The sequence below is a fragment of the Paroedura picta genome, chromosome 7 (assembly GCF_049243985.1).
Source record: "Paroedura picta isolate Pp20150507F chromosome 7, Ppicta_v3.0, whole genome shotgun sequence".
NCBI classification, from domain to species: domain Eukaryota; kingdom Metazoa; phylum Chordata; class Lepidosauria; order Squamata; family Gekkonidae; genus Paroedura; species Paroedura picta.
Window position 1 is genome coordinate 123,511,415 of NC_135375.1, and position 27,633 is coordinate 123,539,047.

Sequence of the window (27,633 nt, forward strand, 5' to 3'; positions counted from 1 at the left end):
GCCTGCAGCTGGCAAAACGCAGGCAACAAGGTCTGGTGTGGCTCAAACAGCTACCTGCTTGGCCTGCTGCCGCAACTCGTTCCCGACGGCCTCCGGGCCAATCATCTTCCACTCGGCCGCAATGCTCCGGAAGACGTCGGCATCGCTGTTTAAGACCTGGAGGAGCCGGCCGTCCCTGCACAAGTGAGCCAGGATCCGCAACTCAAGCTGGGAGTAATCAGCAGCCAAAATAAAACCACCTGCAGCCAATGAAAACCCCCTCAATTGTGAGAGTGCCCCACTTCCACAGCAGGCTTTTCAGGCCAAAATGCAGACCAGTGGGCTACTCTTCACGACATTCCCCCTTTAAGACCTCGGCAACGGCTACATGAAAACGAAAACAGGACAGAGAATGAGTTGCTGATCCACTGACAACAAGTGTTCAAGAACAGATGGCTAAAAGTCAAAGACGGGAGATCTTTTTCTTAAGTATAGCCCGCCTTGCTCACTGGGACTCAAGCCAAGTCAATGCAGCCAACGGGATGGGATGCGCAGTAAGCAATGCAAAAGGAATCTGGGTTGTAGAATCGACTAGGAGCCTAAAACCCAGAACTCGAGCTAAGCAGACGTATTAACATGACACATTAACCAGGATGCAAATCACATAGCAGGGACTTAGCAGCAAGCTACGCACAGCAGAATAGACCACAATCCCTAATCACTGTGTGAATTTAGCATCCAGAAACGATAATAACCAACACGGATTGCATCAAACACAACGTCTAACTATAGTATTCTGTGCTCAAAGTGTAATTTTTGTTTTAAAAAATCACAGTGTTTGCCTAGTATCTGCTCCACATAATATATTTCTGTTAAGGCCCTGGAGGAGCGTGTTTCATGGCCTAAGTGCCACTCAGCGCTTAACACCCACTCAGGGCTGCTGTCCCACCCCCAGGTGCCTTCTCTGCCAACCAGCTTGTCTGTCTGTCCAGCGGCCAGCCAATCGCCTTCCGTCCCCCACCCAACCACCCCCTCCTCCTTCCACTTCCCTCTGAGGCTTGGAGGCTGCAGATCCCTGCTGCATGAGAGCTGCCTTGCCGGGGAGTTCCCTAACAGCTGCCTGAACCCTTTCCAGGTCCTGGGGGAGGGGGAGGCTGTCCTCAGAGTTCTTCCACCACCACCCCCCACCCAATCTAGCACCCGTTATATTCCTGAATGCTTGGCCCCTAGCATGTGCATAATTCAGAACATGGCCCCTACCAAGCACCGCCAATCAGAACTCAAGTGTATGTAGAGATGCCAACCTCCAGGTGACACCTGTGGAACCCGCAGACTTATAGCTTATCTCCAGGCTACAGAGATAAGTTCCCCTGGGGAAAAAAGGGATGTCTTGGAATGTGGACCGTACTCCACTGAGTTCCTTTTCTTCCCCAGGCTCCAGGTGCCCAATCTGGATCTGGCAACCGTACCCCGCCCCCCAGCCCCTACTGGTGGCAACATGGCCTCCTTCCTGTTAGGGTCCTATTAGTCACTTTCCCTTCCCCTAATAAATTGTGAGGCAAGTAAGGAGATCTCAAAATGTTACCTGGAAATGGAACGAAGGCATGCCTCATGCTAACAGAAAACGGAATTTTCCTTCCCTTTGGTGACTCTTCCGTCAGATTCTTAGGCTCATGTAGTAAGACACAGTGTTTTCCACCTCTAGACAGTAATTTTTATAACAAATACATGTTATTTTTTCCCTTCTATGGAACAGATGAAGGTGCCAAGTCAGATACAAACTGCAGAATGAAATGGGATGCCTGTAATCACAGGGTGTCTGTTGTGGGGAGAGGAAAGGGAAGGCGACTGTAAGCCGCTTTGAGCCTCCTTCGGGAAGGGAAAAGCGGCATATAAGAACCAACTCTTCTTCTTTCTTCTTCTAATGCTGCAATTCCCCCACCCCCACACCCTCTTTTTCGACTGACCATCCCGCTTCAACTTGGTAGGCAGCTAAGGAGAGGCGTCTGATAAAGAGACCGTCTGCCTCCAAGATGTTTCAACAGGAGGCCAAAACAAAGAAAGTACCAATGCACACCCGTCAAAAAATGTACTAGCTTCTTCCTCCCCAAAGAACACAATTAAAAAATGACTCCTTAAATGTATAAGAGAACAGCAGGAAAGCACAAACTCCCTTCCGTGCGGGCACTGAGCAAAATCCTGCACACAGATTCTCACACATTTTTGTCTGGCAACTCATCCCCAGACGCCATTGCGACTGTCCTGCCCTGATCCGACAGCAGAACTAAAAAGCAGCGGGTGGGAGCAGCCCGGTTCACTTTTACCTGCTTCCTAGAAACCTGGGCTGGTTGCGCTTTCCCGGGGAAGTCGGGCTCTCTTCCACCGAGGTCGGCATTTCAATCTCAAAGTCTTTCGGCACGTTCTGTATATTTGGCTCTCTGAAGCTGATGCGCCCTAAAACCAAGCCGGGAGCAAAGCTGCAGTTTAGCATATGTCAGAATGATTAACAGTGAAATGCAAAATCTGAAAAGGAAGCTTGACCGACACACTCCTGTCTTGTGAAATATAAAATGCTGGCAAAAAGAAGTGCCCTTGGCAGCTCATCAGGCTGTTTTGTTTGAATGAAAATGGCCAGTCAGTGCATGCGGGCCGCGACTTATCTTTGGATATACAGAATGGCTGTCAAGGCAGGAAAAGAGAAAGAGTCCTACGAACCCTGTGCCTTGGCATCTAGAACTTGACATTTCCGTCTACATTTACAGTGCAATTCTCTGGATTTCTTCTCCGGCTGTTTGTTCAAAATAAACTTTCCCTTCACTATGCTCCTACCAGGATGGCCAGGCTAGCCTCACCTCATCCCATCTCAGAAGCTACGCAAGGTTGGCTCCGTGTAGGACTTGGATGGGCCACTTCCAGAGAAGCTGTGGGTTGCAATGTGGAGTGTCCCTTTGCCATGAAAACCCAACTGGGCCAACTTGATGGAACGTACCCCTGCCGCCCCCCCCGCCCCCCAATGGTGGGAAGCAGCTTAAGTATTTGTTTCAAAACAAGACCACATGGAAGATCGGTTCACATCCATCAGTTAGCATGGCTGGAGCCCAAAGAAATGAATGAACCACCAAAGCTCCAAATGGAATGTGATTTCAACACCGGGGAGGGAGGGGGAGATACGACGGATAAATACAGCTCAAAGGCCACAAGAAGAAGGGCTGTCTCAGGAGGACAGCAGAGCTGACTCCAAGTTCCCACAATTGCACGGGGGGAGAAGACCCTTCAACATATTATAAGCCGAAAGGAGGTCTCTTTCCCCAGGTAAATGGTGGCTATTCTGGTCTCTCTGTGGCCATCAGAGGGCCAAGCAATCCCCCTCGTCACCTGTGGCACTGTGAGTCTGAGAAACCGGATAGATCCTCTCCATTCCCAGGACAGGATTCAACCGTTTCTCCCTCTGCAGAGGAAAGACCACTTTGGTGATCGCGTTGGTGATCTTCCGCCATTCCAAAATCAGGCCGGGCAGCGGGTGCAGCGCCTTCAGCTTCTCCAAAGCATCCTACGGAAATTAAGGGCCCGGTAAACCCATGAAAGGCTTTTCTGCCTCCCCGTTTTCCAGATGAAACTTTATTGAAAATATATTCAATAGCCATCTTTCTTCCTTTCGGAGCTCAATGAGGCTTACTAGAGAAATTAAGTACATTAAAAAAGGGTCTTCCTAAACATACATAAAACCAACATTTAAAATCACAGTTTAGGACTACTTGAATTAAATGAATTCCTAAACTAGACATATTTTGGCTGAAAGTGAAGGAGCCAGGTGCCCCACCCTGGGCTGCTGACCCAGAAACAGTGGAGCTGCCGCAGAACAGGCCCTGCCTGGTGTACTCACCAAATGAGCTTCTTTGATCGATTTAATTCACGCACACACCCGGGGAGCAACCCTTGAAAACTGCACTCTTGTAGCCCAGGTGGTTCAGCCAGCCTTGCAGAGTCCATTCAGACACCACACAGCCCAGGTCAGCTTGGCCAGCTTGGGGAAGGCCCTTCTTGGACACTCAACAAGCAGGATGGGGGCAATCGAGGACTGCTGAGGGAGGATGTTAGAAAAATCTCAGCATTCTCCTGCCCTTTCTACTTCCCAAAAACAGGGTTGTACTTACTTGTAACTGCTGCTCATCGAGTGGTCTTCTGTGCAGCCACACATGGTTTCTGCAAAATTGCACGCCTGCCATAGAGAAGTAACTAGCCAGCTTATAAACTTCTAGAAGCTCTCAAGAGTGCTTGCCCCTCCCCTCACAGAGAGAGACTTCCCCACTCAGTCATGTGATGTGGGAGGGGCTAGCACTCTTCCCTCAGTCCTTTCCCCTTGTAGGAGGTGATCCACAATCAGCAGCCCACAGTGGGGAAGGAGGGAGGGTTGTGTGACTGCACAGAAGACCACTCGATGAACAACAGTTACAGGGAAGTGCAGTCCCCATGTGGGACTGGACACAAGCCACAAAGATGAACACAACCCTTTCCCCTGGGAGCTCACCAAGAGGCCAGACAACCCTGCTTTCCTACTTGAAGGCTGACAGTCAACAGAAATGGAAGTACCCCTCCTCCCAGTCCAGAACGAGAGGCTGAACTACCTCTTCCAGCTCCCCTGCCCCAATCAGTCTTAAGATTAAACCAAGCACATCATTACGTAATGTATTTTGCTACCAGGGTCCAATGGTTTACATATGTAAAAGGCAGGCATGTTGAAGCAGATCAACTTGTTTGCTGCAGCTTTAGAGAAGAGGAGCAGGAGCAGTGGGTTCAAACTGTGGGAAAGGAGGTTCCAGTTAAATATTGGGAAGCAATTTGGGATGGTGAGGGCTGTTCAGAGGTGGAATCTGCTTCCTTGGAGGGTGGTGGAGTCTCCTGCATTGGATATTTTAAAGAGGAGATTGGATGAGCAGAGGGGTGTGATTTTTTAGTCCCCAAGCAGGAGGTGGGAGGGGGGGTGGACTGGATGGCCCTCTGTGATCTCTTCCAGCTCTGTGTGAATCTGAAGCTTATGTTTTAATGGCTGTGTTTTTTAAATTGTAACTGCCTTGAATAGAACTCTGAAGAAACAGCATGGAAACATTCTAAATAAAGAAACGCCGCAAAGACCTGGAAGGAAAACTGGTCAGATCCATTGAAGGACCAGCCTCCTCACTGGTCAGATTCTGGGGACTAGCAACAAGAAGAGCAGACATCACACTGCTGCCCTGTTCGCAGCTCCCAGGGCCTCAATTGTGGGCAAAGAGTGCTAGTGCTGGATTCTTTTACCTCTTTGGGGAGATCCATGACATTGTCCTTCCTTTGTTCTCAGAAACATTAATCTCTTTTGGTAAAGGAGAAGAAATCCTGGACCCGCATAATGAACTAGCTGGCTTTTCATCACACCCTCCCCTCCAAGGAGCACAAGGCAACACACCTGGCTTCTCCCTTTGTCAGAACCCTCTGGTTTCTGTCAGGAAAGATCACATTCCAGGGTTGAAAGTTTTATGCTTTTATGATACTAGTGAATGTGACCATTTGTTTTTGTAACCATATTTCCTGTGCCTGCTTTGAGGATGCCCTGCTTCCATATGTAACCATTTGGCTAGTTAGTTTCATTTTTAGCATAGGCGCCTGGGTTCTCACTCTGGGACTCAAGGTCATAAATCCCCGGCCACTTATCAAAGGGCCTTGCACCTGCGGACTCTTGGTGTTTTGTCTCTGACTGATATTATGTTAATGGAGGAAACCCAAGGGAGGGGCAGAGGGTCTGGTTGTGGGTCCTGGCAACTTTAGGTCAGAACTGTCTACGTGGTTGTAAAAGGAACAGCTCGATTAAACTTCCATCTTGAAACACAGTGGATTTTATTTCAAATCTGGGAACTTTACACCCTTCCCCCTTTGACCCTCAGTAGCCTATGGAACTCCTGGTTCTACCCAACCGTTCCCAGTTCCTCTGATGGGTTTTGCACTTGCTTGCCTTCCAAGGCCGGGGCTGACGAGAGCGCCCCAATATCGACAGTCTGCCAGTGGTGTCAAGTCAGAAACAGGCTTTTTCAAAAACTGTACCTTGGTAGTGCTGAACTGCTTGGCCAGTCGGATTCGACTTCCATTTGCCGTTGCCCTTCGGGTGTAGCCTAATGTTTTCCTGCCCTGCTGCGCTTTAGGATCGCCATCCGGGGGCAACTTCTGTTCCAAAAACAACACCTGGAAAACACGTCAGCTGGGAAGTCTCCGCATAACTGCGTCAGACTCTGCACAATCCCCCGTTTACCTACGCTGTGCTATTTTGTCCAGTCAAGTAAAAAGATGATTTCCCCAAAACGGCTTACACACACTTTCCCCTCCCCCCCAACACACACCTTGTGCGATAGGTGGGGCTGAGAGAGCTCTAAGTCACCCAGCAGGCCGCCTGTGGAGGGGTGGGGAATCAAACGGGGTTCTCCAGGTTAGAGGTCACTGCTCAATCACTACCCCATGGTGGCTCCCAAAGGACAAGGAGGGATATGAAAAGACAGTTAAACGGAGCCTGAGCCTTAACTTCTATTTTGCTCCATTTCAATTACTGAAATGTAAATATCTGTCTAAAGAAGGGAAAGTTCTCTAGTTCAGGGGTAGTCAACCTGTGGTCCTCCAGATGTCCATGGACTACAATTCCCATGAACCCCTAGAAGCATTTGCTGGCAGGGGCTCATGAGAATTGTAGTCCATAGACATCTGGAGGGCCACAGGTTGACTATCCCTACTCTAGGTGGTTGCCCTTAAGCATCAATACAGAGAGCAAATGACTGAAGGTACACCTCAGACATGGGGACAAAACAGGACCGGCGTTACACACCACCACAATGCATATTGGTGCTCCTTGTCTAAATTTGAACTCAGTTCCCACTGTGATTCCCACCATCAAATACTGCAGAATTTTCACTGCAAAGAGGCCAAGGCACCAAAGCATGGCTCCCTCTGGCTTCCAATTGAGTGCGGAAGAGTCACTGCAGCCTTTCCATATCTGTAAGCTCACTTGAAGACCAGGGGGCAAACTAGATGTGACGGTGTCCTCACAGCCACCACGGAGATGCCACTACAATTTTCAAGTGATGTAAGCAGGAGGTGAGGGCCTGATCTTCACTGCATCCATAGGGCAGAGCTCTTCCCCAGTTACACCAGTACCTCGGCCACATCGTCAGGACTTGTTAAGGAGAAAGTGTGTCCTGCCAGCTGGTAGATCCGATTCTCGACCTCGCTCAGTTTGGCCTGCATGACGTGTTTCTGAGTCTCACACTCCACTGTGCTAAAGCCCATGCCGTTGAGCTCCAGCAAAGCCAAGCAGTACTGGTTTGGCATCTCCACCTTACAAAAAATTTCTGGAACAAACAAACAGGGATGTAAACAGAGCGAGAAGGTAGATTAATCCAGGGCTGCAACATACAGAGGCAGGATGAAGAGGAATGACACGTCACTTGGAACTTTGAAGCCCTAAATGGCCTGGAACCGCCTCTCCCTGCATGCCCCCCCCCCAAAGAGCATGAAAGATCAGGTCAGCAAAATTTGCTTAGGATCCCCAACTCCCAAGGAGATCAGACTGGTGTTAACCAGAATTTATTGTATACATGTGCGTATTTTATTCTTCTGCATGTCTTTATTGTGATGTACCTCGCCCCGAGTCAAAAGAGAAAAGACGGGTAATCAATACAACAAATAATAGTGAAAGATGCTAGAGCTGCAAAGAGGGAGGGAACTCGGCCTTGATCAGCCTCCTCCTGTACCTGCACATGTTGATCCAATCTTCACTGTCAAGGGCCTTTCTTTCCCCCTCCATTTTCCAGGGGAAACTCAAATGTCCTCTCTTGGCAAGTGATTGAAATGGTCCTCTCACTCGCTTACGAGAGGGGCAGCTGCCTGCCTCCAGCAGTAAGGTGGACTCAGGCCCTGGCTGTGCTCAAGGCCAGTTTCACGGATCTGGGGCCGGGAACCCAGAGCAGCTTTTGTGAGCTTAAGTGTAAACTTCTCTGAGGGGCATAAGGGCGGTGGTGGTAGGCCCACAGGGACGATAGGGTATGTGGGGTGGCCATATAGGTAAGCCAGCTTATGCCTAATATTTATTAAAGAGATTTCTTCTCTAAAAGAGCCTGCTTATGGAAATTTTGACTGGGCATTAACATTGCCTTCCTCTTCAAAATCTTCCCTGATGGGCTCCCATCAAAGTACCAAGCCTGCTTCCAACTGCATCATTCGTCTTCCCCTATGGAAACACACCCAGATGCAAGGTCTACTGCAGGGGTAGTCAAACTGCGGCCCTCCAGATGTCCATGGACTACAATTCCCATGAGCCCCTGCCAGCATCTGGAGGGCTGCAGTTTGACTACCCCTGGTCTACTGTGTTGCAGTCAGAAAGTCCCCATGTGAAACCAACTGCAGATATTAATGGCATTTGAAAGATTTTCCCAAGAGTAACGACAAGACGTAGAATCCTAAGAGTTGGAAGGGATCTCCAGGGTCATCTAGTCCCACCCCCTGCAGAATGCAGGAGAGTCACAAGTCGACCAATTCCAGGCAGCCTACCTTGCAAGTTGTCTTTGAGCAGTAGAGCGTTGAGCTGATCCATGAGGTGGAAAACCAGCACAGACTCCACGGCTGCCCTGTACCGCCCAGACTGGTCAGCATTGGCACTGAGCCCCAGGCTCTGCCTTCCTTGGCCTGTCCCAATGCCATCCAGCAAGGGCAGCTCTTGGGGGAGAAAGTTGGTGACCATGTTGTGAAGGCAGCTCTCTTTTGACCCGGGATCCAGCAGCCAGCAGGCCACCTGGAAGGAGGAAGACAAGCTGGGTTTTATATCCCTCTTTTCTCAACCCTAAGGACTCTCAAAGGGGCTTCCTCTCCCCACATGAGGCACCTTATGAGGTGGGTGGGGCTGAGAGAGCTCGAAGAGAACTGGGACTGGCCTAAAGTTACCCAGGTGGCTGCATGTGGAGGAGGGGTGGGGAATCAAACTGGGCTAACACTGAAGTAAGATTACAGGAAAGTGTACCATGTTCTACAGTTCAAGCCTGACATGCCTATGGGCAGTGGAGCAGCTGATATGGGGACAAATTTTATATTCCAGCACCTTGAATCCAAGATCACTTGGGGATCTCTGCAGGCCCCGTAAGACAGAGCTGTTCTATCAGGCCTATAGTGCAGGCCAGAGACCTCACAGTCAGGGAGGAATATAAATTAAATGAATAAGTAAACAAAGAGAACTAATAAGAAGAAGATGCTGGCCTCCCTGTTCAAAAGTCCATCAGCAGCACCCCTCCAAATGCTCCAAACAGTCCCCAGTAAATCTTAACAGCTTATGCAAGATCTTTTATAATGAAACTGCATGTGTTTTGAGACTGAAATTAGATTTTAAGTCTGATATATATTTTAATATTGTTTTTTAAAATCTGTTGTAAGCTACCTTGAGTCCTCTGGGGAATGCTGGGACAAAAATCTAAAAATAAAACCTAGAAGAAAATTAACCCAGGATTCCTGTAGAGGTTCAGAGCTTCGGACAGCCTTTCTCCACTTTTTTACCATTGAGAAACCCTTGAAACATTCGTCAGGCTTCAAGGAACCCCAGAAGTGACACCATCGTGTGGAATACGACTGGGGAGCAAAGCTTTGGACACGCCGACCCTGGCCCATCATTGGACAAGGGGGAGGGGGGGGATGCCACTTGGTCATATCACTGATAAATGTTTAACACATTTAAAATATATACTAAAATGAATTAACTCCCACCCATTCAGGAATCTCAGGGCTGTCAAGAAATCTCAGGGCTTCACGGAACCCTGGTTGAGGACGCCTGGCTTAGGAGCTTAGACAGACCATGCAATTATGGACAGATAAAAATAAGCCATTGCGCATGATTCACTCCTGGATAATTTGAGGGTGAAGGTGCACTGAGGCAGTCACGTGACCTCTGCCTCACCGAAGGGCACCCGTCAGGGCGGGGGTGGGCAAGGGGCCTACACAGGATGGAGCCTGGCTACGTGAAGCAAGGAATACAAAAGTCTTCTCCATTCCACCTTGGGGTCCTCGAAACAGCCGGCCAAAGAGATGCCACAAGCCTTCAGGAGAGTCTTGTAGTGCTGAATGAAGTCGTACATGGCAAGCGAAACGGCCCGCTCGGACTCCTGCAGGCGGCGCTGGAGTTGCTGCAGCCGTTCCGCCACGGGCAGGGTTGCGTCCAGCGGAGGCGGTGCCAGACTGGCACGGATTTCTAAAGGGACAGGAGCAAATGTCAGCTGACTCGCAGATCATCCTAAGAAAAGTTCCCGGGGGGAGGGCGGCCCCACTAAATAGACCCGCCTAGGACTGCGCTCTTTGTGGCTGTGACAGGAACTGAAAGAGGATCGTGGGGCAGAAAGTGCATTGGGGTAGGGAGTCTTTTCTTGTACTCTGTGGGCCTCCCAAGGGTAGACAAAGGAACAGGGCCCTGCTGCCGAGGGGCTGCAGCCTTCTGATTCATGGCCCATCACTTTCTGGACCCTCATTCCTTACTACCTCTTCTCCTCCCTCCTCTCTGGATCTTCCAGCCAAGGTCCCTGGTTCTTACCTGCCCTCCCGCCCCCCACGCAACCACTATACATTCTGGGATTTTGAGAGCACCCGACCCTCAGTTTCCTTGCTGGCCCATTATCCTGAGTTGGGGTCTAGTTGACTGCAATATGGGTTTGGTCCTGCCACAGAGGGGCTCTGGGCAGGTACGCTGACCTTTAGCAAACCCTTCCTTACCAGCTGGCTCAGGTGCCTCATCTTGCAGTGAGATATAATAAGCATCCTTTCCCCCCCAGCACACGGCCAGGCCCACCAGCAGCAGGTCTTCAGTGCCTCCAACGGGAAACCCTTCACCATCCTGGTGCCTGGGAGCTTCTCCTGGGAGAAATACAACCATCGCTTTGCATGACTGTCAGATGTTGCAGCCAGATGTTTAAAGCAAATCTTCTACTTCTATTGTCTGAAATCTCTGAAGGACCTGAAGAAGAACTCCTGGTGGGAGCAGAGGGAGCTTCGCTCTGGGACGGGAGCCGGAATAAGACCCTGCCACAATGTTTGGTGTCAGGCATCTCCAAAAAGGACTTCTTTGCAAATGCCCATCACAGATCCCCGGAAACACAACTGAAGCTGCAGCCAGGCCAGAAACAAGTGCCAGCTAAGCCCACCATTCCCTTCCGTACTTCGTCTACCTCAGCATAACTATTCATTCTCATAGCCCAGGGGTGGTCAAACTGCGGCCCTCCAGATGTCCATGGACTACAATTCCCAGGAGCCCCTGCCAGCATCTGGAGGGCCACTGTTTGACTACCCCTGGCATAGCCTATCCAAGTGCATGGTGGCTTGAGAACATAAGAGAAGCCATGCCCATCCAGGCAAACACTGTCACACAATGGCCAAAACCCAGGCACAACCAGGTCTGCCAGAGGGCCAGAACTCCAGGAGCCCTTCCACTGTAGCCCCCCAAGCACCAAGAATGCAGAGCAGCACTGCCCCAGATAGCGTGCCCCATCCCTTCCATGGGGCTCCTAGCCTCTGCTTCCTTTGATTATCCAAGTCCCTCTTGAAGCTGCCCATGCTTTTAACTGCCTGCACCCCTGCAGCAGGGAATCCCATGTGTTCATTACTCTTTGGGTGAAGAAGGACTTCCCTTTACCTGCATATGCAATGGGGACGCTCTGCCCCAAAGAGCCTGCAATCCACAAGTGAGGTGGGGGGATGTCTGGCTAACGGGGGAAAGGAGGAAGAGGGAACACCGGGGGGATATCGCTTTACAGCCTTAGTCAAACTGGTGTCCCTCGGAGTCAACAAGGCCATTCACAGCACAGCTGTCAGGGAAAGAATCTCCGGAGAGTACTGGGGGTCCATTTCCCCCATGGGTTGCCCAGCCTAGACCTCCATAAGATCATCAGAGATAACGCCCTAAGCGCAGCACCATCACTTCCCTCGCATTCAAGAAGTGCTTCCTACTGCTAAGCCACTACAACACGTTATGCCAGAACATTTGGGAGAATTAAAACAGAAGATCATACAGTGATCCTCAAAGGTTTCGACCCAACCAGTAGAATCATAGAATCCTAGAATCATAGAGTTGGAAGGGGCCACACAGGCCATCTAGTCCAACCTCCTGCTCAACGCAGGATCAGCACAAAGCATCCTAAAGCATCCAAGAAAAGTGAACTGACAAACGAAATGTGCTCTCCAAGTCAAGCCTCCACGATACACCCTTGGGAGCAACTTAAGCTCTTACTGCTTAGACTGGCACAGTGAGCCCCCAAAGGATCTTGGTCCCCTGGAAGCTAAGCAATGGTGCAGATGCTACTGATTTGTTCTTGGGTGTTTTTCAGCTTCGGACCCCGTTTATTTTCTTCCCAACCCCATGGCTGTTCGGCATATAGCCACTGCATCCCTTTGGAATCTCCGGAGTGCTGCCCCCTTGGCAGGACACTGCATCGGAAACGTGGCAAGGCAGGGTTAGGGGTTGCTTGTAGCACGCCTAGCCTAGCTCGGGGGTGGCCAAACTGTGGTTCTCCAGATGTCCATGGACTATAAGTCCTATGAGCCTCACCAGCATGTCCCTCATGGGAATTGTAGTTCACAGGCATCTGGGGAACCACTGGCTAGCCACCCCTGGCCTAGCCTGTATCAGCATATACATTAGTTACACCAAACTGAAACAGCTGTTATAATGTAAGACATTCAAGTCACGATACCCCATTGCCAACAGCAGGAACTTTGCCACATTTTCGGTTACTTCGGTTACAGATTGACGTAGTCAGATTGACATTTCTTATTGCTAAACTATGAGCTAAGAAATTTAAGATGAAAGTTGGACTCAAAAAGACAACACAAAAAAGACACGAGCTAGTGATTCTCTCTCTCTTCATCCTCAGGGGCAACATCTCTCTCTACAGTTTTGTTAACTGTCCCTTGAAGAAGGGCAGAAGGCAGCGCATGAAACCTTGCCAGCATATCAGCTCTTCATCAGTCTGGAGCTAGGAAATGCAAGAACTGTGACACTGTTACTATGTCCATGTCATTCAAACCCCATACTCCATAGGGGACATGTAGTCCTTGGCCAGCTCTTGCAACTCCAAGCCTAAAGTCTGTACCTGATTACAAGCTAATCTGCCTTTAGAGCAGGGGTATTCGCTGGCAGGGGCTCATGGGAATTGTAGTCCATGGACATCTGGCGGGCCGCAGTTTCACTACTCCTGCTTTAGTGTAAACGGGTCAACTGCCTACTTTGCTTTGCCCATCTTCTCCTGTTTCTGTGCACATGATCAACATTCATACTTTTCCTTAATGGAACGAAATTATATTCATTAAATACGGCAATGACTGATGATGGGGAGGAAAAACTGACCAGTCTCCTAAGTAAGTAGTGAAAATAGTGGAACTATTTCCCAGTAACCCGTCAGTTCTCCTTCCTTCTATCCCTGAGATTCTGCCTCAGTAGCACGGATCGAGAGAATAATCTCTCTTTCCCAGCTTCTGCTACTCCCCAGAGCGGGGAGATCCAGTGGGAGACTCACCTGCTTTAACTCTTGCACCAATGCCCGATCTGGAAGTGAGGGAGCCTCTTCTTCTTTCGCAAGCGGCAGAGATAGCAAACCTCTTCTTCGTTCTCCATTCTGCAAGGAAGGTTTGGAAGAGAGCCCGGGCGTTTGCCACGTCAATTATGGTCAAGCTATCGGCGCTGCTCGACAGAGACGGGACGTTGTCTTGGGATAACTGCAGTGAGAAGCCTTCGTCGATGACTGAATTGTCCTCCTCAGGTGGCACCTCATCCTGCCCTCCACTTCCTGGCCGATGCTGCAAGGTGTCCTCTTGCAGGTGTGAACCAAGGTTCATGTTCTGCAGAAGCGCAACATTGCTTGCGGGATTTGCACCTCCTGACTGTGCGTGCTTCACAGAGGGCTGCTCCAAACCACAAGAAGTAGGCTCCATGAGGATAATTCGGGAAAGCAGACTCTTGTTCCCGTCACTATCTGACCTTCCCCCTCTGTGATCTAGCAAAGGTTCACAAGTCTTGCTATGAATGACCGCCCCCCTCGTCACACTCTCACTGCTTAAATCTTTGCACGAGGATAACGAATCCTGTCGATCGCAGCAGAGGCCTGGAATGGTGGAAGATTCCTGACGGTTCCCGGGGATGTCTTCCCTCCAACAGCTTCCTGGACCGAGCTCTGGTTTACTAATAGAAGGGCTGGGCCACCGATCCAGAATGTCCTGCATTCCTGGACTTAAGTCAAAGGACAAGCGGCACTGAACCACCGGGACAGAGCTTTTCTGAACATCGTCTTTCGGCTCGTTTTCCCGTGCCCCGTTTCTGGCACCTGCACTATTTGCATCCTCGTTCTGTTTTTTCACTCTCATGCAGATGTCTCTCCAAAGAGGAGACGCAGCTGCATTATTTAATCCATCTGCGATGTGGAAAGAATCAGGGTCAGAGAAAACAAGAGATTCATTGTCGCTATACCCAACCGGTCCCTGAACTTTATCCAGGCTGGCGCGGGAGATGCCTTTAGTGTCCCGTCTGTCAGACTGTGAAGGGGGTCTTAAAGGAGGGGAGATGCCATTCTGCTGTGGAAGAGCCCCTGCCACAACAGTTTCATCCATGTGAACATTTAGGGGGTCATTAATGCGACCAAAGCTCTCGTCAAATAGAAAACTGTCGCTGTTATTCAGATTTGTCTTAGGCAAAGGATGGCACTCAGAAGCTGAGGTAGGAAGGTTCTGGCTGAGGGACCGTGAAGCTGCCACTGGGGGAAGACTAGGGGACCCCGGCCTTTCTGCCAGAGTTGGTGTCTGATAACCTTGTAAGAAGCTGTGTAACTGGGAGTCGGTGACCGAAAAGCTATTGCCTTCTAGGCAAATGGGCATTTCAGGGTGTCTCTGAGCATGTTTTATAGGAAAAGCTCCAGAGTTGACCACTTCTGTACATATTAAGTTGGTGTTCTCAGCTATTTTGTTTTCTTCTGGGTGGGACAGTCCCGCTGTCGTCCATGCTGGATTTGCCATGGTACACGCAGCATCTGTTTGGGAGATATTAACATGCCTTGGGCTTGCCCCCTCTTTCACTCCTTTTTCATCAGCCGTCTCAGTGGCCATCTGTTGCTGCAGTATCCTCTCCGTCTGAGTGTCGAACTGGAAGCTGTCTTCAAATTCTTTAAGGCCCAGGTACAGGTCGGGGGAGCAACAGTTTTTGAGATGTTCAGTCCCTTTTGCGCAACCACTGGAGTGTTGATCAGTAGCCTGCAGCAAGGTCCCACAGGCTCTTCCAGGACTATTTTTGTCCTGATTTTGACAACCGGCTGTCTGTCCACGCCCACGTGTGCCAACGGAATCACTTGCTTCTTCGATACGAGCCCCTCGGATGGGGTCTGTTTTTACTTCAGGGTTCTCCCCTTGCTGGGCTCTGCTCCAGCTGCCTTCCCGTTCCAGGGCAGCATTCGATGTCGCTGGTTCTTCTGTGCCATCCGCCCTGCCTTTAACAGCAGCGGCATCGCCCACCACTGAGTTTGCAGCGGGTTTGACTGCCTGGCAACAGATGGTTGATGCGTATTTAGATTTGGGGCTGTTTGGCTGGGTTTCGTTTGCCCATGCGGATACTTCGTCACCTCCTCCCATATTATCTAACGATGCTTTATCGGTGTTTTGTGGATGCTTTTGTGAGGGCGGCTTATCAAGGCTTCTACACGTCACCCACTCCTCAGTCTCTGGCCCACTCAGTTTAGCACTTGCCGACTTGTTACCACTAAACTTTAAAGGGATACCAACCCTTCTTTTATATTTCATGGCACTGGGAGCTGTCGAGGTGGGCCTAGTCCTCTGTTCGGTGCTTCTCTTTGCTTTCCCCGACTTTTGCATCGCAGAAATTTCTGCTGTGTTTTCTTGGTCCTTCTCCAGATTAGGACGTTTCCTTGCGCTAGAGTCCCTCGCCTCTGTCGTGGTCCCCTCTACAGCCGCCTCCTCTTGGAGCCTCTCGCCTGCTGAGCTAATATCCAAGAGCCTCTTATATCTCGGCCTGAGGCCTGGCCATTGCCCACCCTGAGAACTGGTGCTTTTGCCAGGCAAATCTAGACTGCTTCTCTTTCTGGAGGCCTCTGTGCCATTCGCTCTTCGTCTCTCCTCCTCCTCCTCCTCCAGTCTGCTGCTCATGATGGAGGCCGTGAAAGAGGCATCCGGGAGGAGAGAGGAATCGGGGCTCCACTGCACACCCAGAGCGGCCAAGTCCTGCCGGAGCAGCGTCTGAGCCTCTTCCACAATGAGGTGAGCTGCTTCGCTCCCAGTTAAGCCCTTCCAGCCAGCCATCCAGATGCAGTGGGCAGCCAGGCGCTCCTCCGCAGCTTGGTCGTCTTCATCCACCGCCTTGCGAGTGCTGAAAGCAAGAGAACACGCCAACGGTTATCATCCTTGGAAGCTGGAACTCATGAGGAACGTGTAGACAGCGCACGCCGCGAGGGGGGAGGTTAGGGGAGGTACGGGCACCGGTGCGTCACTTGGCGCACACAAGCAAGCGCAGAGATCCACGCCTGCGCATATGCAACGAGTTGCGCACTGGCACCCACACCTCCAACCCCCCTGCAGCACTGGCTGCGTTGGCCTGGAACGGGGAGAGGAATGGGAAGGCGACTGTAAGCCACTTTGAGCCTCCTTCGGGTACGGAAAAGCGGCATATAACAACCAACTCTTCTTCTTCTTATTATTATTATTATTATGCTGAGACTACGGTCCAAGCATCACACCATCAGTACAGATATTTCCAAGCATACTCTATGGCAGGGGTAGTCAACCTGTGGCCCTCCAGATGTCCATGGACTACAATTCCCATGAGCCCCTACCAGCAAATGCTGGCAAGGGCTCATGGGAATTGTAGTCCATGGACATCTGGAGGGCCACAGGTTGACTACCCCTGCTCTATGGAACTGAGAGATTCTCCCCCCCTCCCGCATTATTCTAAAGTCGGGCCTGACAAATTTTCTGCCTAGATGTCGATCCAATCTTCTTTGATTGGCAGAGGTCAGAAAACCTCTCATTAGCTCATCAGGTGGCTGCTGGAGAACACAAGAAATTATCCCCAAGTGGAGAAACGACCCCTGCCTGAGCCAGGGATCTCCAGTGCAGGGCCCGTGAGCATTCATGCTTCCCGCCAAGACCTTCCCTGCGGCTCTCCAAGTGCTTTTCAAAGCTGAGAAGGGCCAGGTAGGGTCCAAAAAGCTTCCCCCCCCCCCATTTGCATGTGTTTCCATCATGAGATAGCATAAAATGTTAAGACTCTGAATGAGAAGAACCATCCTGTGTTCACAGGGGCCGGGAACTGATTCTTCTTCTCAAGTAGTTCAGCCGAGGCAAGCGTCCGCTCTGTCGAAACAGCTTCTCACCTTCGGAAGGGTGCTGCGTTCCTGAAAGCGTTCTCCACGTCGGTGATGCTCGCTTTGGCCAGGTCGGCCACTGTGAGGAGCCCAGCCTGATAAAGCACCCGGGCACACTGGGCGTTGAGCAGGGAGACCCGGACCAGGTCGCAGAGCTCTCTCTGGACCCCGAAGGCGAGGCGCCGCTGGAACTGGGAGAGCAGCTGCTCCATATTGTGCCAGCCCAGCCGGCTGCAGAAAACTGTTACCATCCCTGGGAAGACATCATGTGGGAATGATCCTTTCTTTCACAATAAAGAAACATAGAGTACAACATCCGTAACTGCCTACCAGGGGTAGTCAAACTGCGGCCCTCCAGATGTCCATGGACTACAATTCCCAGGAGCCCCTGCCAGCGAATGCTGGCAGGGGCTCCTAGGAATTGTAGTCCATGGACATCTGGAGGGCCGCAGTTTGACTACCCCTGTACTAGACCATGCCCCCCCCAAGAATGCTTCGCTCGGCCAATCTGAGCCTGCTGGTCCTCCCTGGCCCTACAGAGGTATGTCTGGCCTCAAACAGAGGTGGAATGAGCTCCTGGAAGAACGGTGGGCCCTTCAGGGACTTCCTCCGTTCCAAAGGGCCTGCAAAATAGAGCCTTTCCGCCTGGCTTTGGGTTGGGGCCCATCATACCATCAAGCGGGGCCTCCCCCAGACTAACCCAGCCCTGGAGATGGGGGGGATACAGATATCAATGATTTATAGCTGGCATGGATTGATGTGTTTTAACTTTTAATTTTTAAATTGGTGATTTTAATGATATGAGCTGTCTCGAGCAGGTTATACCGGGAGAGGTGATATATAAATATGATTATAAACAAATTAAAATATATGATAAAACTTGCATTGAAATATAATTTGCTAACGTGTACTATATTCTTTGTTAATATCCATTATTTTTGTACCTTAATAACAATTTGTTGATTTCTAGTAAGACCAACACAGAAATAGGTTTAAAGAAAACAAAGGCAGCATAAAAACATTGTTCTCCCTTCCTTCTCTTTTCTCACAACAGTCCTGTGGGGTAGGGCCAGGCTGAGAGTCTGTGATGGGCCCAGGGTCCCCCAGCGTGCTGCCATGGTAGAAACGGGGCTTCCAACCAAGATCACTCTGGGTCCCAGTTCCCCATTCTGTCTGCTAAAAACCACACTATGGCACCCCTGTAAGTTCTCCTGTTCCCTAGAAGATGGTAACGTTTGGCAGAGAACTCGGAAAATATATTTCCCAAACAGGAAAGCTCCACTCAAGAGTTTCTATACAAACATTTCTTGCTCAAGGTTTCAGAAGCTGACTCCTCTTCCCACACTTTATAAAATAAAACCAGTTAGATGCCAACCATCAAAATATGATACCTGCAGTTGCTTACCTGCATAGGTAGCAGCAGATTGCTGCAAAGACTGGAGCTGCCCACGACTGCAACTGTACCTCTTAGCCACGTCCTTCAAAGGGACCTCACTGATTAAATCCAAAAGGGCAAGGCTTGTGAGGAACCTGCATCGATGAAAAGGAGGATAAGCAGAGTCAGCAACATTTCCCTGTGCTGCAGAAGGAGCAAGAACATAATCAGCAGCTCAGAAATTTAAGAGAGGTCGAGGGATGCCACGTTACGCAGGCGGGGTCAGTTCCGACGTGGACAGTGTGGTTCTGGTAAATGCATCTCCTGGCCACTCCCCCCCCCCCCCAGTTTATTCTCCATGGCAAAGGAGGAATTTCACTGGCTTGATGTGTGAACACTTGTGAGTTCTAGCTGTGGGGGTATAAATGAGTCTGCGCATCCAAAGGGCAGCCTATTGAAAACCATAAGCAGCGTCCGTGTGTGCATTCTGATAGTCATCCATGTTTTCTAAAACCAAGTACCTAATAAGTATCTTGCTGGGCTTACAGAGTTTCACACGACCATGGGATGGGAAAGCAGCACACATCCCTAAGGAGAGCGAAGGAAGGAACCCGAATGTCAAATTTCCCATAGAATCATAGAATCCTAGAGTTGGAAGGGACCTCATGGGCCATCTAGTCCAGCCCCCTACACTATGCAGGACACTCACATCCCTATCGCTCATCCACTGTAATCTGCCCACAACACATCTGTGTTGAGATATTGCACTCCCTTTGACTAAGTTTGCCCTCTCATGGCTGGTGCCCTGATTAGAGGAATGTTAGTCATCACCTTCCCATGGGACGGAGGGAGGGAAGGGGGTGTTCCTGTGTTTTATATACGTGAATCCCTGTGTGTATCTTCAGTTCTGCCTATTGGCTTGCTGGATGCTTTTGCTTGAGAATGAAGAAACTTTCGAAAACAGAAGTTTTGTTGTCTACAAGTCTAGAATTCTGACATAAGGAACAAGTTCTACTCCAAGAACTTATGCCAATAAGAGCTATATGAGACCATGATCTTTTGTGCCACTCTGACTATTTATTTAACTCATTCAAAATGGTCTAAACAGAGATTTAAAAACAATATTACAATATTTCAGGTATACAGACCAATTAGATGTCATAAAGTTTAGGGGGGGGGGAAGAGACACTCTGTCGGCACAATTATTTCCTTAACTATTTTTTTTTTTAGAAAAAAAATTATGCTGCTTCTCCAGGAACTTGCCCAAAGTGGTTTGCAAAATAAAACATTAAAAGCTGGCAATTCAAATTTGAGACTACAGCATACTTTGCACAAAAAAAGCCACCCAAGGCAACAACAAAATATCAGTTCTGCACAGAGAATAAGTAATAAGAGGGACGCATTTGGTTATCTGGCCTGCTCATTCTGAAAATAATTGAATGTTTCATATTTGTTTTTGTTTTTTTGTAAGGGGAGTGATAGCTGAGGAACAACAATGGTTACCTGAGGCCGGAGAAAGTTTCTGGAGATGATATTCAGTCAACCAGGTGCAAAAATGGCCGGGCCTGTTTCTAAAGGCCATCAGAAGTACAGCTAGACATTTTCTCTCCCCCGCCCCCTGCCTTTCCCTCAGATTTATATATAGAAAAGAGAAATTTACCACTATGGAAAGTATAACCCAAAATCAATCCGTGAGGCCCTGGATCAGATACCAACTTAAGGAGGCAGAACTCGCCTCTGACAGCATGAAGTGGGCTGAGAAGCGCAGCAGTAGCTGGACGGATAAAGCCAGCGACATGGACAGGCCAGAGCGGGACACCGGAAGATGTGGGGTAATGGGCTGCCCTTTGGGCAATGGATAACCTAATGCAGAACAACAAAGCTGTAGACACAATTCTATAAGATTTAGGGGTGCCAGCCTCCAGGTGGGGCCTGGGGATCCCCTGGAATTCCAGCTCCTCTCCAGACTGCAGAGCTCAGTTCCCCTGGAGGAAAGGGCTGCTTGGGAGGGTGGGCTTGGGGATGCCAGCCTCCAGGTGGGGCCTGGGGATCCCCTGGAATTCCAGCTCCTCTCCAGACTGCAGAGCTCAGTTCCCCTGGAGGAAAGGGCTGCTTGGGAGGGTGGGCTTGGGGATGCCAGCCTCCAGGAGGGGCCTGGGGATCCCCTGGAATTCCTGCTCCTCTCCAGACTACAGAGCTCCGTTCCCCTGAAGGAAAGAGCTGCTTGGGAGGGTGGGGCTTCAGGATGCCAGCCTCCAGGTGGGGCCTGGGGATCCCCTGGAATTCCAGCTCCTTTCCAGACTGCAGAGCTCAGTTCCCCTGGAGGAAAGGGCTGCTTGGGAGGGGGACTGAGGGATGCCAGCCTCCAGGTGGGGCCTAGGGACCCCCTGGAATTTCAGCTCATCTCCAGACTACAGAGCTCAGTTCCCCTGGAGGAAAGGGCTGCTTGGGAGGGTGGGCTTGGGGATGCCAGCCTCCAGGTGGGGCCTGGGGATCCCCTGGAATTCCAGCTAATCTCCAGACTGCAGAGCTCAGTTCCCCTGGAGGAAAGGGCTGCTTGGGAGGGGGACTGAGGGATGCCAGCCTCCAGGTGGGGCCTGGGGATCCCCTGGAATTCCAGCCCATCTCCAGACTGCAGAGATCAGTTTCCCTGGAGGAAAGGGCTGCTTGGGAGGGGGGACTTGGGGATGCCAGCCTCCAGGTGGGGCCTGGGGATCCCCTGGAATTCCAGCCCATCTCCAGACTGCAGAGCTCAGTTCCCCTGAAGGAAAGGGCTGCTGGGGAGGGTGGGCTTGGGGATGCCAGCCTCCAGGTGGGGCCTGGGGATCCCCTGGAATTCCAGCCCATCTCCAGACTGCAGAGATCAGTTTCCCTGGAGGAAAGGGCTGCTTGGGAGGGGGGACTTGGGGATGCCAGCCTCCAGGTGGGGCCTGGGGATCCCCTGGAATTCCAACTCCTCTCCAGACTGCAGAGATCAGTTCCCCTGGAGGAAAGGGCTGCTTGGAGGGTGGACTGAGGGATGCCAGCCTCCAGGTGGGGCCTGGGGATCCTTGGAATTCCAGCTCCTATCCAGACTGCAGAGCTCAGTTCCCCTGGAGGAAAGGGCTGCTTGGGAGGGGGACTGAGGGATGCCAGCCTCCAGGTGGGGCCTGAGGATCCCCTGGAATTCCAGCTCATCTCCAGACTGCAGAGCTCAGTCCCCCTGGAGGAAAGGGCTGCTTGGGAGGGGGACTGAGGGATGCCAGCCTCCAGGTGGGGCCTGGGGATCCCCTGGAATTCCAGCTCATCTCCAGACTGCAGAGATCAGTTTCCCTGGAGGAAAGGGCTGCTTGGGAGGGGGACGGAGGGATGCCAGCATCCAGGTGGGGCCTGGGAATCCCCTGGAATTCCAGCTCCTCTCCAGACTAAAGAGCTCAGTTCCCCTGGAGGAAAGGGCTGCTTGGGAGGGTGGGCTTGGGGATGCCAGCCTCCAGGTGGGGCCTGGGGATCCCCTGGAATTCCAGCTCATCTCCAGACTGCAGAGCTCAGTTCCCCTGGAGGAAAGGGCTGCTTGGGAGGGGGACTGAGGGATGCCAGCCTCCAGGTGGGGCCTGGGGATCCCCTGGAATTCCAGCCCATCTCCAGACTGCAGAGATCAGTTTCCCTGGAGGAAAGGGCTGCTTGGGAGGGGGGACTTGGGGATGCCAGCCTCCAGGTGGGGCCTGGGGATCCCCTGGAATTCCAGCCCATCTCCAGACTGCAGAGCTCAGTTCCCCTGAAGGAAAGGGCTGCTGGGGAGGGTGGGCTTGGGGATGCCAGCCTCCAGGTGGGGCCTGAGGATCCCCTGGAATTCCAGCTCATCTCCAGACTGCAGAGCTCAGTCCCCCTGGAGGAAAGGGCTGCTTGGGAGGGGGACTGAGGGATGCCAGCCTCCAGGTGGGGCCTGGGGATCCCCTGGAATTCCAGCTCATCTCCAGACTGCAGAGATCAGTTTCCCTGGAGGAAAGGGCTGCTTGGGAGGGGGACTGAGGGATGCCAGCCTCCAGGTGGGGCCTGGGGATCCCCTGGAATTCCAGCTCATCTCCAGACTGCAGAGCTCAGTTCCCCTGGAGGAAAGGGCTGCTTGGGAGGGGGACTGAGGGATGCCAGCCTCCAGGTGGGGCCTGGGGATCCCCTGGAATTCCAGCTCATCTCCAGACTGCAGAGATCAGTTTCCCTGGAGGAAAGGGCTGCTTGGGAGGGGGACTGAGGGATGCCAGCCTTCAGGTGGGGCCTGGGGATCCCCTGGAATTCCAGCTCATCTCCAGACTAAATAGATCAGGTCCCCTGGAGGAAAGGGCTGCTTGGGAGGGGGACTGAGGGATGCCAGCCTCCAGGTAGAGCCTGGGGATCCCCTGGAATTCCAGCTCATCTCCAGACTAAAGAGCTCCATTCCCCTGGAGAAAATCAATACTTCGGAGGGTAGACTCTGTGGCATTGCACCCCACTGAGGATCCTGTCTTTCCCAGGCTCTACTCCTAAATCTCCAGGAACTTTCAGATCTGGATCTGCCAACCATACCTCTAACATCCATCACCAGGGGGGAACCTGGCAACTCTTAACACAATTTGCATGCCGTGTTCACAATTTGGGAAAAGGTCGTTATACATTGCGTAAAGAAAAATAAGCATTTTTGCTTAAGGTGAGGGCAGCTGCCAGCTTCATCATGCATCAATCATCCCCAAAGGATTCGGGCAGGTAAGAGAGAGGCAGAAAAGGAGGTGCCAGCAAAACAAAGGGGTTTTCCTGAAAGAAGCAGTCTGGCCGGAGGAGGGGGGGAGCCTTCAGGCCAGATCGGCAGATGGGTGGCAGCACAGGACAAGATGCTTTCTCTCAAGAGAACTGGGTGCGTTGGCATGGCGACGGAAGGCGTTGGCAGGGATCCTGGCAACAGACAGCACCTCGGGGAACTGGAGAGGCAGTTTATGTTGCTAAGGGCATCCGGTGAGGCTGAGCGCTCCAGGCAGACGGCTGGCTGCGGAACCTAAAGAAGGGAAGCTGGAGGCAGCCTTGAGAGCCTGGTCTGCTAGATCTTTCTGCCCATTTATGTAATTTATGCATATCAAGCTGTCTCCACCAGGGTTTTGTGAATCCCTGGGGTTTCTTGATGGTCCTGGAAGGGTTTCCTGAATGGATGGGAGTTAATTCATTTTTATTTATTTCTTAGATTTGTTAAACATTTATAGGGTGCTAAGACCATATATGGCCATGTTGAACCACCCACCCCACCCAAGATGACCAATGCTGGGCCTTGAAGGGGTGAAAAGGAGAGGGGCCCTGGATGGGCGTGTCCACAGCTCTGCTTCCCAAATATATTCTGCACAATTGGTGCAAAGTCTATGACGTGTCAATGAAAGCCGTGAGAGAAATCCAGCCTCTCCCACATGTGAAGGTAACTCAGTAAAACACAGTCCATTTTAGGTATCGGTATCAACTTAAGATCAAACTCTTCAGTCAGGGTTTCTCAACAAGGTTTTCATGACCATATATGGTCATGTCAACCCATTTCCCCCCTCCCAAAATGGCCAATGAGGGGCCTGGAGGGGGTGGGAAGGGGAGGAGCCCCAGGTGGGCGTGTCCACAGCTCTGCTTCCCAACCCTATTCTGCATGATTGCGCCACTTCTGGGGTTTCTCAAAGCCTAAGGAATGTTTCAGGGGTTTCTCAGTGGGAAAAAAGTTGAGAAAGGCTGATGAATATGTACAAAATTAAAACATTCAGAAGATCCGCAGTGATACAATGGTAATACATTACTTTCAAAGCATCTCTCCTCTTTACATACTGTACATAGTTTATACCACTTTCCTTCCAAAATATACCTTTTTTAAAAAGAAAAAAGATAAAAGTTTATCCTTTTTGTCAGCATGCTCTTGTAGGGGGGGGGGGGGCTTCACTTCTCGATGCTGCCTGGCCTTCAGCCATGACATATTTCTGACTTCAACCAGAAACCGCACATTCAAATATTAATTTGGCAGTAGCTGATGAGCCAAAGTAACTGTTTGTAACCTGTCAACGTTCTTTGTGGTTATTTCAGGCCTCGATGTCTTTTCTGAGTATGTGCTATAAAACACTTGTTCTTAAAATATGTTAAATATACAAACTGTAACAGAATTACAGAAAAATAAATAACTCCCCCAGCTGACCCTCGCATCAGATCACAGGACCTTCCCCATCCTCTCTGCACAACAGGCACCTTGTGAGGCAGGTGGGGCTGAGAGAGTTCGGAGAGAGCTGGGCCAGGCCCAAGGTCACCCAGTAGGCTTCACGTGAAGGAGGAGTGGGGAATCAAACTGGGTTCTCTGCAGATTGAAGTCTGCCGCTCTTAACCACGACAGTCCACTGGCTCTCAGTACAGGAGGTCAAGGGGACTGTTGACTGAAGCCAAACCTTTGCCGGAGGTTGCCTCTTCTCTAATTAGCGCCTGAATGCCCTGTTGAGGGAGAGAAGTCACAGCCCACCAGTAGGAGCTCTCTGATTTCCAAAACACTCAAAGCCAAACTGAGCCCAGCAGTCCTGGAATGCTCCTGCTACAGAATGTGTGTGTGGGGAGGGCGGAAGGGGAAGGGCCCAAAGGCAGGGACCTCAGAGCTCTGCCAATTCCCAGAGGCTGGAGGTGTCTCAAGACATAAAGGGCATTGCCTAATGAACCGGAGACAGAGTTCGCCTGCCTTCTACTGGCCAGAGAGGGAAATCCTTGCAGAGTAATGTCAAGGAAGATACTGAAGCAGCCTTTCCCAACTTTTTGCCATTCAGAAACCTCCGAAACATTCTTCAGGCTTCAGGAGACTTCAGAAGTGGCGCCATCATGTAGAATACAGTTGGGAAGCAGAGCCGTGGACATGCCCACCTGGGGCCCCTCCCCTTCCCATCCCCTCCAGGATCGTCACTGGCCGTCTGGGGAGGGGCCAACATGGCCATATATAGTCATATCACCTGATAAATATTGAACGGATTTTAAAAGTTTATTAAAAACTAATTAGCTCCCTCCCATTCCAGAAACCCTCTCAGGTCCGTCAAGAAACCCCAGGGTTTCATGAAACCCTGGTTCAGAAGGCCTGTGCTGGAGATTTCAGTTTCAAGTTCGATTGCCTGCGTACCATTCCTATCACGCAGGAAATGGAGACACGTCAATGCCCCAGTAATACTAGTGAAGTTGAGACAATCTCACACATAGTTTTATCTTGCCCATTTTAAAGCAGTATCAGGGATAGTTTAATTCTCCTTTTGCTGTCACATTACACTAAACACGCATCTTTATCATATAATATAATAGTATCATATAATAGTAACACCTTAGTGAAATTTCTGGTTAAGATTCCAATCACTTCTTATATGGTAGCAGCAGTTCTTTATTTTTCTACTAGAATAAGACTAGCAAGAGTGTCTGAAGGACACACAAAGCATAGGATAGTTGTGATCATTGGAGTGAATCATCTGATCTCCTGTTTTTCCAATTAAAACTTTTTTCCTTCTCCATATGGCAATCATATCTTTTATGGTAAATAATATTATTTTTGACATTTGTACTTAACAGTGATGTGTAACAAGTCTTTATTAATTCCAGATATTCTAATTTTACTAATTTTTACTGTTTGTTGTACAATTTTATTGCTATTAGTCCTTAAGAAGTATTATTTAGACGGGTCAAATGACCGAATCAACTTGATAGACCGACTGGCAGCTTTGAGCAACGTGCATCCCCGGTGGGAGGAGCGGAATGTCTGGCTTGCAAACGTGATCCTTCAAAATACCTCCTGTGCACCTGAGCTGGGCAAGACCACAACACTCACTGCAGCTGCTCTGCTCAAGGTACAGATCGCCTCCTCCTTGCAACACGTGGCAGCCCCACAAACACCCCTCCGGAGCTCCCGTACGGCTTCCTGCCCACAGCTGCTCACCTTTTATGGACGGCCATTTGCCGATGCTGCTTCTCTGTCCTGGTGATGATCTTGCCTTTCACCGAGCGAGCCAGAAAACTCTCCTCAACCCCCACCAGCTCTGCCACTCTTTTCATCGAGGCGGGCAGCTTTTCCCACAGGCAAAAGAATTGGTACCAGTCAATTTTGGCCCAGTCTTCATATACTGGAGTGACCTTGCACACGCGAAAAAATATTAAAGATAATTAAAAATAATAACAGCATATATTTTGAACTTTGCTTCCATTGGAAACTAGAGATTTTGCACATCTTGGGTCTTTCCGATGAGCAAGGAGGGACTGTGACTCATCTACTTGGCATGCAGAAGGGTCCTGGGTTCAATCCCCGGCATCTCCAGTCAAAGGACCAGACAGCAGGTGAGGTGAAAGGCCTCTGCCTGGGACCCTGGAGAGCAGATGGTGACCTGAGTAGACAACACTAACCCCGACGGACCAAGTTCAGTATAAGGCAGCTTCATGTGTATTGATGTATGTCTCCCATACAGAGGATGGCTCGCTCGGTGTCTTATCCCCGCAAGGGTTTTCTTGCTGACTAATCCCAACCTACTGTCTAAAGCAGTCTTTCCCAACTTTTTATCCATTGAGAAAACCCTGAAATGTTCTTCAGGCTTCGAGAAACCCCAGATGTGATGCAATCATGCAGAATATGGTTGGGAAGCAGAGCTGTGGACATGCCCACCTCGGGCCCTTCCCCTTTCTACCCCCTCCAGGCCCACCACTGGCCGTTTTGGAATAGGGGAGGTGCAGGTCAACATGACCAAATATGGTCCATAAATGTTTAACAAATTTTATTATTAATCCCCACCCATTGAGGAAGCCCTTCCGGGGCTGCCAGGAAACCCCCGGATTCCGCAAAACCCTGGTTGAGTAAGCCTTGTCTAGAGGCTCTGCAGAGATGAGAATGTGGGTGTCCCATATCCAGAACCAACC

The 27,633-nt window shown here is 50.6% G+C and overlaps 1 protein-coding gene across 6 annotated transcripts in view; it reads right to left on the reverse strand.

Moving 5' to 3' along the window:
- The window catches only part of POLQ (DNA polymerase theta), a 60,346-nt gene that overhangs the window by 8,491 nt on the left and 24,222 nt on the right, over positions 1 to 27,633 (reverse strand). For 2 of the 6 annotated variants that reach the window (XM_077346313.1, XM_077346314.1), the window contains exons 13-25: positions 26,666 to 26,859; positions 18,781 to 18,905; positions 17,385 to 17,628; positions 13,533 to 16,381; positions 10,738 to 10,878; positions 10,029 to 10,222; positions 8,542 to 8,782; positions 7,150 to 7,343; positions 6,052 to 6,189; positions 3,355 to 3,529; positions 2,304 to 2,433; positions 1,565 to 1,680; positions 55 to 239 (exon numbers count right to left, since the gene is read on the reverse strand). In XM_077346313.1, coding sequence (XP_077202428.1) covers positions 55 to 239; positions 1,565 to 1,680; positions 2,304 to 2,433; positions 3,355 to 3,529; positions 6,052 to 6,189; positions 7,150 to 7,343; positions 8,542 to 8,782; positions 10,029 to 10,222; positions 10,738 to 10,878; positions 13,533 to 16,381; positions 17,385 to 17,628; positions 18,781 to 18,905; positions 26,666 to 26,859 — 4,926 coding nt within the window. Of the gene's footprint in view, positions 1 to 54; positions 240 to 1,564; positions 1,799 to 2,303; positions 2,434 to 3,354; positions 3,530 to 6,051; positions 6,190 to 7,149; positions 7,344 to 8,541; positions 8,783 to 10,028; positions 10,223 to 10,737; positions 10,879 to 13,532; positions 16,382 to 17,384; positions 17,629 to 18,780; positions 18,906 to 26,665; positions 26,860 to 27,633 lie in introns of those variants that run through there. The other 4 variants (XM_077346315.1, XR_013232749.1, XM_077346316.1 and 1 more) reach the window with 4 other exon arrangements.